At 44.5% G+C, this 12,340-nt stretch overlaps 1 protein-coding gene across 1 annotated transcript; it reads left to right on the forward strand.

Annotated features, from left to right (window-relative positions):
- Window positions 1-539: 539 nt before the first annotated feature.
- LOC118076560 (arylacetamide deacetylase-like 4) lies at window positions 540-8,414 on the forward strand. The gene is made up of 4 exons (XM_035099407.3): window positions 540-734; window positions 3,109-3,325; window positions 4,725-4,788; window positions 6,010-8,414. Exons 1-4 carry the CDS (start codon window positions 558-560, stop codon window positions 6,788-6,790), a joined length of 1,239 nt encoding a protein of 412 aa, XP_034955298.3. The 5' UTR covers window positions 540-557; the 3' UTR covers window positions 6,791-8,414.
- Window positions 8,415-12,340: the final 3,926 nt, after the last annotated feature.

The raw sequence follows: 12,340 nt of genomic DNA on the forward strand, positions 1-12,340 counted from the left end.
TAAATAAATAAATAAGCGAGCTATATAAATGGAAAGTGGGGTTGTATGAACAGCAAATTGATTTCTGTAAGAGCAATAGACTGGGCGAGATTGTCTCCAATTGGTGCTTGCACAGCACCAAACCTCTTTCCTCACCACACTGTTCTGGCAGGTCACAGTGGCACTGCTGTTGGGAGGATGCTATTGTAGTGTTGTGCCAGCCAGCCCCACCTGCTTTGATGTGGCATCCCTTTTAGTTATCCCTGAGGGCTAACTCCACAGGGAGGGAAGAGGCACAATGATTTTGTGTGGGAGGGCAGGCGAACTCCTATGCACGCCTTCCCTTGGGAGGAGAAGTTGGGCAAATTCACACCCACCACCGTGTACCCACACCCTGTGTGAGGAACAACAGTGTCTTTCAGGAATCCAGGATAGCCGCAATGTTTTTTTCTCAACTGAGAACGATGTGGGTTGGCCTAGGGTGTTCTTTTCCATATGGCATAGATTGTTCTCCTATAAAAGCCACCAACGTTGGCTAAGGCGAAGTCCTTATCTCTGTGCGTCTGAGTTTAAGGGAAATGTCGTTTGGTGAAACTCTGTGGGTGCTGATATTATATATGACCATCTTCATTCACTCCTTGCTGTTTGCATGGGGAACTTATTATCGTCTTACCAGGATCGACCTGCCCCAAGGACTGTCCCATCGCCTAAAATTACTGCTTTCCGATTTCTTAGCGGGATATGGATTTGCAATAGTAAGTTTATTTTACATATATCACGGGGATGAAGGTAAAGGGGCCCCTGACCATTAGGTCCAGTCGTGACCGACTCAGGGGTTGAGGCGCTCATCTCGCATTATTGGCCGAGGGAGCCGGCGTACAGCTTCCAGGTCTTGTGGCCAGCATGACAAAGCCGCTTCTGGCGAACCAGAGCAGCACACGGAAACGCCGTTTACTTTCCCGCTGTAGCGGTACCTATTTATCTACTTGCACTTTGACGTGCTTTCAAATAATAAATTTTTATTTATACCCCGCCTTCCCCAGTCAAAACCGGGCTCAGGGCGTCTGACACCAGTAAAATTACAATAAGACGTAAAAAACTAATTTTATTAGTTGTATCCTGCCCACCTATTAGTTGTATCCTGCCCATCTTGTTGGGTTTCCCCAGCCACTCGGGGCAGCTTACAGAATATATAAACATAATAAAACATCAAACATTAACAAACAGAATATCTTATACAGACTAAAATAAACCTATAAATCAAATAATAATAATAATAATAATAATAATAATAATAATAATAAATTTTTATTAATACCTCACCCTCCTCAGTCAAAACCGGGCTCAGGGCATCTGACACCAGTACAATTACAATAAGATGTAAAAAACGACAACAATTAATTAAAATACGTGTTAAAATACAGTTTAAATTTAAAATTTTAAAATGCAGCCTCATTTTAAAGTAGCCCAAATCCAAACCATAAGGGAGGAAAACATAGGGGTCAGACTGAGTCCAGCCCAAAGGCCAGGCGGAACAGTTCCGTCTTGCAGGCCTTGCGGAAAGATGTCAAATCTTGCAGGGCACTGGTCTCCTGTGAGAGAGAGTGTTCCACCAAGTCGGGGCCAGTACTGAAAAGGCCCTGGCCCTAGTTGAGACCAATCTAACCACCTTTTGGCTCAGGATCTCCAAAATGTTGTTATTTGTGGATCTTAAGGTCCTCCGTGGGGCATACCAGGAGAGGCGGTTCCGGAGGTACGAGGGTCCTAAGCCGCATAGGGCTTTAAAGGTAATAATAATAATAATAATAATAATAATAATAATACCCAAATTAAAATAACTGCCAATCCCAACCATAGCTGTCAACTTTCGGATTTGAAAATAAGGGATCAGCAGTAGCCTCACCTGTCCCGGGGACAGTCTACGGTATATCTAACAATCCAGGATAGCACCGGGAAACGGAGCTGGAATAAGGAAATTTCCAGCAAAAAAAAAGGGAAGGCTGACAGCTGCGGCTTGGAATAAGGGAGTTTCCCGCAAAAAAATGAGGGTTGACAGCTATGGCAAGGAGGGAGGGGCGAGTCCTAGGCACGCTTACTCGGGAGTAAACCCCGCTGGCTTTTGTGAGGTTTGTGCACTGGCACCGGTTGTAAGCCCATGCCTCAACGGGGCTTCCTTTGGAGTAGGACAAATTGCGTTGTTACCAGCCCTGCACAATCCTAGCCATTTCTACTTCTCCTCGGAAGGGAGCCCCCTTGAAGGGTGTGGCTGTGGCATACCTGCCAAGTTCCTCTCTGAAAAATAAGGGACCGGACCGGAAGTAGCGCTGCCGCCCTTTTGGAACTGGGCGGAGCATGCTCAGAAGTGACTTTTGATGCTACTGAACCCAGTTCCAAAATGGCCGCCGCACCAGAAGTCGCGCTGCAGCCATTTTGGAACTGGGCAGAGCAGCATCAAAAGTCGCTTCTGAGCATGCTCCGCCCAGTTCCAAAATGGCCGCCACGCCAGAATAACCCGGGGAAAAACAAAAAATCCATTTTTTCGGCTGGGGACAGCTGGAAAAACGGGGGTTTCCCGGGGAATACGGGAGACTTGGCAGCTATGATCCCAACAAAATGTTTAACAAACCCCAACCCAACAAAAAGAAAACAGGGGAACCAAAATTAAAGATATGAAAACATTTTAGCCAGTTTCCCCATCCCAATGTTCCAGCAATGCCCCTCTGGCCTCCCGGGATTCTCTTTTACCTGTTCAAGGTGAGCCTGGGCCCTGCCCCCTAGGCCAAGTGGAAATGGGCCTTTCTGCAGCAGGGCCGGCCCTACGGCAAGGCTGGGTGGCGCCGGGCCGGCAGGGCGCCGGGCTGGCAGGGGGCGCCGTGCTGCTGTGCCCGCAGTGGCCGCACTGTGCGCTGTGTCCGCCAGACAGGGCGCCATATATGCTCAAGACGGTCTTGTTCAGCAGGGAATGGTCTTCCAAGTATCGGGTATCTCACCCTGTGTCAAAGTATTGATCATGATCACTTCTAAAGACTCGATTAGACAGTCCCAAAATACTTTTTTAAGTATTAAAATATTGTAAGTGGAAAAATATCTAATGCTAATTATGAATGCTAAATGTTTTGTTTTAAACAGGCAATACTTCTGGAAAAAATGGGCATCTGCAATAGATATTACTTAGCCAATGTCTTATGCCAATTCCTTCCAATAATGAAGGACCCCAAGCTGATCATAAAAGACCTGGTTTTTGATGGGGTGCCTGTGAGGGTGTACTGGCCCAAGACATCACCTGCTGGGAACAGGAAAGGAATCATCTTTTTTCATGGAGGCGCTGGGGTGGCTGGAAACGTTCGTAAGTTCTTTGAAATGTTTTTGAAATGGTTCACTGCGCAGTAGAACCTCTACTTAAAACCGCCTCCACTTGCAGACGTACTAAATTGTGACCATGGCAAAACCAGAAATAACCAGCGGGTTTGCCGCCGTTCGCGCATGCACAGAAGCGGGCAATCGCCGCCCGCAACTGGGCACAACGGCGCCTCTCCCTGCGACCTGTTTCGCCATAAGGATGGGCCTCCGGAACGGACTGTGGTCGTGAGTCAAAGCTGTCAACTTTTGGATTTGAAAATAAGGGATCAGCAACAGCCTCACCTGTCCCGGGGACAGTCTAATCTCTAACAATCCAGGGTAGCAGCGGGAAACGGCACTGGAATAAGGGAATTTCCAGCAAAAAAAGGGAAGGTTGACAGCTGTGGCTTGGAATAAGGGAGTTTCCCGCAAAAAAAAGGAAGTGTTGACAGCTGTGTTGTGAGTAGAGGTTCCACTGTATTGTTACAAGAGAATTTGTGGTTGTAATTTAATGTAAAGATCCTGAAATGTTTGCCGTGGATGGGTGGGGGGTACATGGTGGTTGTTGTTGTTTTCTATAATAAAGTAGCATATATATTTTATGAACAAACATAACAACAACAACATTTATTTATTCATTTATTCATTCATTCCTCACCCATCTGGCTGGGTTTCCCCTGGCTGGGTTTCCCCAGCTACTCTGGGTGGCTTCCAACAAAATATTAAAATACAATTGTCCTTCAGATATTAAAAGCTTCCCCAAACAGGATTGCCTTCAGATGTCTTCTAAAAAGGCCCTGTAACTGGACCTCAGTGTCCGGGCAGAACGATGGGGGTGGAGACGTTCCTTCAGGTATACTGTGCCGAGGCCATTTAGGGCTTTAAAGGTCAGCACCAACACTTTGAATTGTGCTCGGAAACGTACTGGGAGCCAATGTAGGTCTTTCAGGACCGGTGTTATGTGGTCTCGGCTGCCACCAGGTAGGGTCTCAGCCTGCGTACCAGATGGAGCTGGAAAACGGTTGCCCTGGATGCTGAATTGACCTGCGCCTCCATGGACATAAAAATGGACATTTTTTATGACAGAGCAATATTAGTCATATCCAGTCCTTTTATTCTAGAAAAAGAGGTGCCAGTACTTACCACGAAGTTGTTAAGGTAAGTGCCACACTTTTAAACAACAACAAAAAGATGTGCTGGTACTGCATAACCCTTGTGTACCCCGGGGGGGGGGGGAAGCACTGGTCATATCTGTTAATTTCAACAGGTTTACTTTCAGTAGGACTAACTCACAGTGGGTTCAATTCACAGTGATTTCAATGTGAATGACCAAGGAAATTTGTAATGGAGCATAACAAATAATTGCCTACAGCAAGCCGTGTGTGATGTGTTTTCCCCACCCCCAGGAACCACTGAAAAGATCTGCCGCAGCATTGCCCACCAAACTGACTCAGTGGTTATGTGTGTTGAGTAAGTATCTTCACGCTTGTTGGAGCAGAAAAAAGAATATTTCCCTTCAGTTTCTAACCCTTCCGCATGAGCCCAGAAAAAGGCTGATCTTGCCAACATAGTGAATTTGCCAACCTTTAGAATGGGTGATCACCTTTGTATTTTGATTTTTATGCCTTTAGACCCGATCCCTCTGGCTTTAAGCATAGGAAGAGCTCTGCTCCCTAGGCAGCGGCCTAGTTCGCCTAAATGGACGCGCCGGCCCTGATATTAGGCATGTCATGTGGAAAGTAGCCTAGGGAAGTGTGTTTGTCCCTCTCTCTTAATTCTAGAACAGGGGTCAGCAACCTTTTTCAGCTGTGGGCCAGTCCACCGTCCCCCAGACCATGTGTTGGGCCAGACGAACGAATTCCTAAGCCCCACAAATAACCCAGAGATGCATTTTAAATAAAAGGACACATTCTACTCATGTAAAAACACACTCATTCCCGCACTGTCCGCGGGCCGGATTTAGAAGGCGATTGGACCTAATCCGGCCCATGGGTCTTAGGTTGCCTACCCCTGCTCTAGAACATGTGGACATTCAATGAAGCTGAATGCTAGAAGATTCAGATAAAAGAAAGTACTTAACCATACAGTGCAAAGTTAAACTATGGAACTATTCCCACAGAAAGCAGAGATAGCCTCCAACATGGATGGCTTTGAAAAGGGATTAAATAAATGGGCAGTGTATAAGGCTACCAGTCGCTCCTAGCTATGCTGGCTATAGTCTGCCTCTGCGGTCAGAATCAGATTTGACCAGTGGCCACTGAAAATGGGATGCTGAACTAGCATTATATTTGGGTGCAGAGCATCAGGCACAAGGGCTGAATGCTGCACTCCACGCCTCTTCATTTCCCCTCTGACCCCAGACCCCACTCCTGCACCATTGCCCCTCTTTTCTGCCATCCTTGAGTGGCATCTGACTGGTGTGAATGTATCTTGCTTGCTTGCTTGGAGGGTAGAGAAAGGTGTGTGGCTGTGTGTAGGAACCAACCTACTTGACCAGTGGGAAAGTTCGCATTTGCTTTCCATTTTGCTCTCTGGTCCCACCCACAGCTGACATGTGGCTCCCAGGAAGGCTGCATAGAAAGGAATGTGGCCCTAGGGGTGCCCTAGGTATGCCACCCTTGCAATATGCCATGCAAGGAAAATGCTGCAAGGTATATGATGAATGCTGATGATATCTTGCCTTTTCTTTAGGTTTCGTTTAGCTCCTGAGCATCCGTATCCAGTCCCAGTACTGGACTGCTTAACTGCTGCAATACACTTTATGAAAAATGCAAAGGAATACGGAGTGGACCCCAGCCGCATTGCCATTGCTGGGGAGAGTAGTGGGGCCACAAAAGCTGCATCCATTTGTCAAGAACTGGTGGCCAGAGAGGACCTCCCAAGTGTGCGAGCTCAGGTCCTCATTTACCCATTCCTCCAAGGAATAGATTTCAATTTGCCATCCTATCAGCAAAACCATTCAGTTCCTCCCTTGTACCGGAAAAGAGCTGCCAAATTTGGTTTCGCATATCTCACTGGGAAGACAATCAATGTACCAGTAGATGGAATTCTGAAAGGCGCCCATGTCCCTCCTGTTTTGAGAGAGAAATACCAAAAATGGATCAGTGCTGATAGCATTCCAGAAGAATTTAAGGCCAGGGGCTATGTTCCTGTAGAGCCTGCTCCATTTTCAGAAGACCTTTATGAACAAGTTAAAAGAGGCACTGAGACAATGTTTTGCCCCCTTCTAGCAGAGGATGATATAATCCGCCAGCTGCCAGAGACTTTCATTCTAACCTGTGAGTATGATGTTCTCCGGGACGATGGGCTGTTGTACAAGAAGCGTCTAGAGGACAACGGTGTGCCAGTGACATGGTGTCATGTACAAGATGGATTCCATGGAATAATGGCCGTGGCTGGTTGGGGGCCGTGTGAATTTCCGAGCACACAGAAATGTTTGCAGAATGTAATACAGTTTTTAAAAGGTTTATAGAAATGAATGACCTTTGTCTTCAAATAGCGGTCTTCCACTTCTGTGGGGCGAAATTTTTATTCCTCATTGTGCCAATCCCAAAGTAAAAAAAAAAAACTCACTTCTAAAGTTTTACTCAGTCTAATTTGTTAGAATCACCATGGGCTCCGTAAGTAGGTAAGCAAAGCCCTGTTGGATCAGCCATTGCCCCACTTTGTCCATAATCCTACTATCTCTTTTTTAAATAATTTTTTAAAATAGATTTTCCAGTTTAAACATCTAATCCATTTTCAAATTATACAAATTACACAAATATCAATTAAACAATTAATCCAAATCTTCTGCCAAATTCTACAAATTTAAATTTCACTTCCCATACTTCAGACTCAGAAAGCCTAGTCCTCTTATATTCACTGCTTTCTAATCAATCAAGTCCAGATCTTATCCAATAGTCTATTAAAATCCTTCTGTCTTCTTTCAAGCCGCTGAGTTTTTCTGAGCAAGCGAGTTTGACCAAACCATATATATTTCAGTGTGAAATTATACCTATGATTCCTCTATAAATTAACATTGTCTCTTCACTCGCTGGTATCTTGCCAAGTCCGTCCAAAAATCCAACGATCTTTCTGACAGCCAGCAGCAGCCAGCCACAGCCATCTTAGAGCAGTCCCCATAAATCAAATCTTTCCTGTGATGTTTCCTCCAGATCACCCCAGATCGCGACCATATAGCCTTTCCAGGGGGAGAGCTGCCAGATCAAACCTATAAACACACATCTAATGTCTTATTTATGGATCTCTCCCCTCCTTTGCCAAATATGTAGCCAGCTTTGTCTCCACCATGGCAGACTCTAATTTATAGCTGCGTCATAACTCAAAAGTTCCTTGACACGTTTCCAGCTGCTTCTCTTTAATGTCCACATCTTGTGGAATCTTTAGCCACATTCCAAGAGAATCCATGAATACATACTTTGATTCTGTTTTCAATTCACACTTTGTATATTTAATAAAACTATATTCAATAAATTTCCCACTTTCCACTCTTGCTTGCTTTGTAAATATTGTTCACGGTTCTTCAGGTGGGAGTTTTGTTGAGTAGATTATGAAGCACAATAAAACAAAATTATAAAGTTCTCGCTCCCCTCTCAGTTCCGCTACATACCCGTTTTCAGCTCATCATTTCTCTGTTATCTTTTGTTTTATCAGTGGCTGAGTTTAGCAGAATAAAATCTTCATTCCTTGTCTGAAGCATGTCCACGACTTATACCCAATCTTTCTCTTGTCATGGAGCCTGTATTTGCTCGTAGAGATGGCATCTGGGGGATCGAGGCTCCCACGGGCGCTTTCCACCCAGAGCCTCCAGCTTCTTCCTCCTTCCGAAGTCGAAGCTGGTAGTGGGCAACTGCAGGTGAGACTGCATCAACCCATACCCTTATCGAAGGCGGACATGCCAAGGGTGAGGGGGAGAGGAGGGGCAGCAGCAGAGAAGGGACAGGATCCGACCCCCGCTTTCCCAGAAGGAGCTGATGGCCACCCGCTCCCACTACCCTTTTTTTATATATATATTAATTTTTATTGATTTTCATTTGTGTACATTAACGAAATAAAAGAAAAGGAAAGAAAATATGTATACAATACAAAAAGAACCACAGGTGTCAGTTTGTAACATACATTCCTCAAATAAAATAACATTTTTATACAAATTGTCAACCTGGATTTATGTCTCAATTATTACATTTTTCCTTCCTAATCCATGTTTCACTCTTAACTTTGTTCTCTCGAACTCGAATTCCTCCTCTCTCTTGGTTTTGTTTTTTTCAACTGTTCGTTTTCGGTGCATTGTGTGTTCTTGCCAGTCACCTTTTTCCATTTTGGTTAGATATAATTTTAGATCATGGTTACATACCTTCTTGTTGCATTTTATGATGAAAACCTACTGGCCTTTTTATATATATATTCATTTATTTAAATCTTACAATATTCTTTCATATAGGTTACAAAATTTTCCCATTCTTTTTGGAACTTTTGTTGTTTTTGGTCCCTAATTCTCCCCATTAGCCTCGCCAGCTCTGAGTAGTCTAACAACATCTCTCTCCAGTCCTCTATCGTTGGAATTTCCTTTGTTCTCCACCTTTGGGCTAAAATAACTCTTGCGGCAGTGGTGGCGTACATAAAAAGTTTAGGATCTTCTTTCTTTATATTTCTACTCAGTATTCCTAATAGCATTTCCTCAGGTTTTTTTGGGAAAGTGTATCGTAAAAGCCTTTTCATTTCGTTATATATTTGTTCCCAATAGACCTTAACCTTGTCGCAAAGCCACCACATGTGGTAAAAGTCTCCTTCTTTGATGTTACACTTCCAGCATTTTTTGTTATTAGTCTTATTAATTTTGGCTAATTTAACCGGTGTTAAATGCCATCTAAACATCATTTTCATGATGTTTTATTTTAAAAGAGTGCAGGTCGTAAATTTAATTTGGTGTTTCCATAGATTTTGCCATTGATCGATGTTAATATTATAGCCCAAGTCTATCGCCCATTTGATCATGCACTCCCACTACCCTTTGTGTGCTCGCACCGGAAGGATGCCACCGCATCCTTTACCCAAGGAGTAAAAAAAATTACGATACCGTGTGTTGCTTTGACGTCCAATAGATGGTGCTGTATTTCCAAAAAAACATATTTTTACCTGTCACAGGTGTTACATCTATATAATCTAATTCTATGCAAACACTCCCGTATTCGATTGGAACGTTGTGTTCAAATTTCAAACCAATTGGTCAAGAACTTTCGGAGATTTTTGATTTTGTACAAACGGACATTTACATTTTTATTTATATAGATTTTAAAAACACACAAAAGAACAGACTGATGTCAAAACAGAACACCATATCTATCTGTGCAAAGTTACTTCATGACAATCAGTGTTTTTTTCTGGGAGTACTTAAGGTTGTACACATTACCTGCACATTTTTTTTCTTGAAGAAAAGCATTGATGACACTCATTGGAACTATCCATTCTCCAACCTAGCAGGGCACCACATTATTATTATTTTTTGTGGTTTTTTTGTGGTTCAACAAGTGTGCAAAATTTCAAGAAAATCAGATGACGTGAGGTAAAAAATTCACCAAAAATGTCTTCCCCAGTGGCAATGAGCACCTGAAGGTTCACCTCGCAGTTGATGAAGCCCATTGCATTGAGTTGCTCGAGCTGCTGCTGCTGCTGCTGGAACTGGACTCTGCAGCTGCCAAGGGAGAGAGATCAGAGTTTTCCTTCTCTGAGATGGGCTACCTTCCGAGGTTGATGAGCCCCATCTGCAGCATGTGCTGAAGCAAATTATGTTTGAGTGTGATCTGTCCTATACGACATGACAAAGCCAATCCTAGGTTGGCGGCAGAGTCAGGATCATTCCCTTCCAGCCTTTCTTGAGCTAGAGAGAGGTCACAGCAATAATGCAGAGCAGGTTACAAAACACACGTTGCAGTGCTTTCTACATCTTGCATGCCTCCTTTCGGCCACTCCTGCTGCTATGCTGGTGCCAAACAGCTTTCCTTTGGACCATATGAGCAAGGCTGAGAGGTGGATACTCCATACAGGACCTCCATACACATTGCCTAGGCTTGCGCTCCGGGGAAGTCACCTTAGTGCTGCTGGAAGCCATGGGTGCACAACGACAGGGGTTGCAGTTGAGGGGTTTGGACAGGCCACCTGTTCCACGTCAGCTTACATGGCAGATTCCAGTAGATTTGGAAAAAGGAGTGGTCCCTTTGCACAGTGACTCCAGCCTCTCAAACCTGGGTGGTTTTGCCTTTCTGCTTTTGCCTTTTGTGGTTATGGAATGTCAATATGGGGAGCTGGGAAGCAGCTCAGTGGTACAGCTTGGGAGATCCACCATGTTGCTATGATGGGATTTGTGGGAAGGATTCCCTTGCAACTTGTACCACAGGCCAAGGACATGCAAAAGGAAGTATTTTAACAAACCATATCATTAACTTACAGCATATGTTTAATATATGTTTAATAGATTATTGTGTTTTATTTTTCTGTTGGAAGCCGCCCAGAGTGGCTGGGGAGACCCGGCCAGATGGGCGGGGTATAAATAATAAATTTTTATTATTATTATATAGCATTCATTGCCTAAAGGAGGATTGGCGAAGCGTATGGAGGAGGAGGTGCTGAACAAATGGCCTGTAGCCTCTTCACGTGCCTTAAGGTCTGTTTTGTTCGAGGTGACGGCGAGTTGCCAAATCACTGCAGTTGCTTGAACATAAGAAGTTGCATTATGTAACACAGGGCATAGTGAGGAGATCTATAACTGGAGGTGTCAGTGATTGCCTACAGCATTTTGCAGGATGAATCTGGCGCCTCTTCACATTTTGCATTTCATCTCCACAGGAAGACATGCCATATTCTTTCCGTGGCAGCTGGGAGCCAGAAACGCCCGTGGTGGCTCTGAAATAAAAATGAAATAAATCTGTGAATTTGATGAAATTCCAAGACATAACATAATCTAATCAACAACAGAGACCCCCTATTTTTTTAATTTTATTTTTTGCAAAATAAATACATTGAGAAACAGAAACTTCAAATATGGGGTGGGGAGTGGGATTCCTGGAAGACTTTGGGCTTTTCCCTTTGGCCTTTGGTGGGTGTCATTTATTTATTCTTTTGAAATACACAAAGTACTAAAGATTGGGTGTATGGGGTGTTAGGGGAAGGCTAATACCTCTGGTGGGGACATGTCATGCTCCTTCTGGGGTAGTTGATCCACTTTAGGTCTCTATCCTGCACTCAGCCATGTTTTCTAGAAGTTGTCAGCATGTGACAGCAGCCACTCCCCGGGAAAATGGTAAACCAGGTGAGGTTAGCCAATGGGTCTCAACCCCTCTGTGAGTTAAGGACTTCCCCCATGCGAAGAACAGCTCTGGCAGAGTGAGTGGACGAGACAAATAGTGGGCATAGCTGCCAAGTTTTCCCTTTTCTCGTGAGGAAGCCTATTCAGCATAAGGGAAAATCCCTTTAAAAAGGGATAACTTGGCAGCTATGATAGTGGGTTCAACAGTCAAGAAGGCTGTAAATGCACGTGCTGTAGAGGGAAACGAGGGACAGATGAGGACCCAGGGCAGGAGCCTTAGAGCGTGATGGGAAGGTAGGGACCTTCAGCCCGCACAACTGCCTTATTTGGGCAAGACCTACTGGGAAGAGTTGCTCTTATCACTAAGCCTGAGATGTTTTGCTTTCTTTGAATAAAGAGTTAACCCACTGACAGCAGTTGGCTTATTGCTGACCTGGTCCTGACTCCAGCACCTAACACAACTTTGCACCCCATGGGATCAAGTGTTTGCCAGAGTGGACTGGAGGACATTCAGCGAACAGGATGATTCCCCCTACCCTACATCAGATAGGAAGGGCCTTTTCCGTCTCTTACCTCCTCTCCCAGGTTCAGGAGCAATCCTGCCCTTAGGTTCTGCCCTGTCTGGTGAAGTTGGCAGCTTCCTTTTTTCCTCTGTGAAGAAAACATTTTCTTACTCATGTGGCTTCAGTTTTGCCTCCTCCATGTTGTTGAATGTCC

This window comes from Zootoca vivipara, chromosome 16, assembly GCF_965207765.1.
Source record: "Zootoca vivipara chromosome 16, rZooViv2.hap1.1, whole genome shotgun sequence".
Lineage (NCBI taxonomy): Eukaryota > Metazoa > Chordata > Lepidosauria > Squamata > Lacertidae > Zootoca > Zootoca vivipara.

Coding starts and splice junctions, on each gene's coding strand:
- LOC118076560 (XM_035099407.3), top strand. CDS start 558: ATGTCGTTTGGTGAAACTCTGTGGGTGCTGATATTATATATGACCATC. Junction 735..3,108: donor CGGGATATGGATTTGCAATA/GTAAGTTTATTT, acceptor TGTTTTAAACAG/GCAATACTTCTGGAAAAAAT. Junction 4,789..6,009: donor TCAGTGGTTATGTGTGTTGA/GTAAGTATCTTC, acceptor CCTTTTCTTTAG/GTTTCGTTTAGCTCCTGAGC.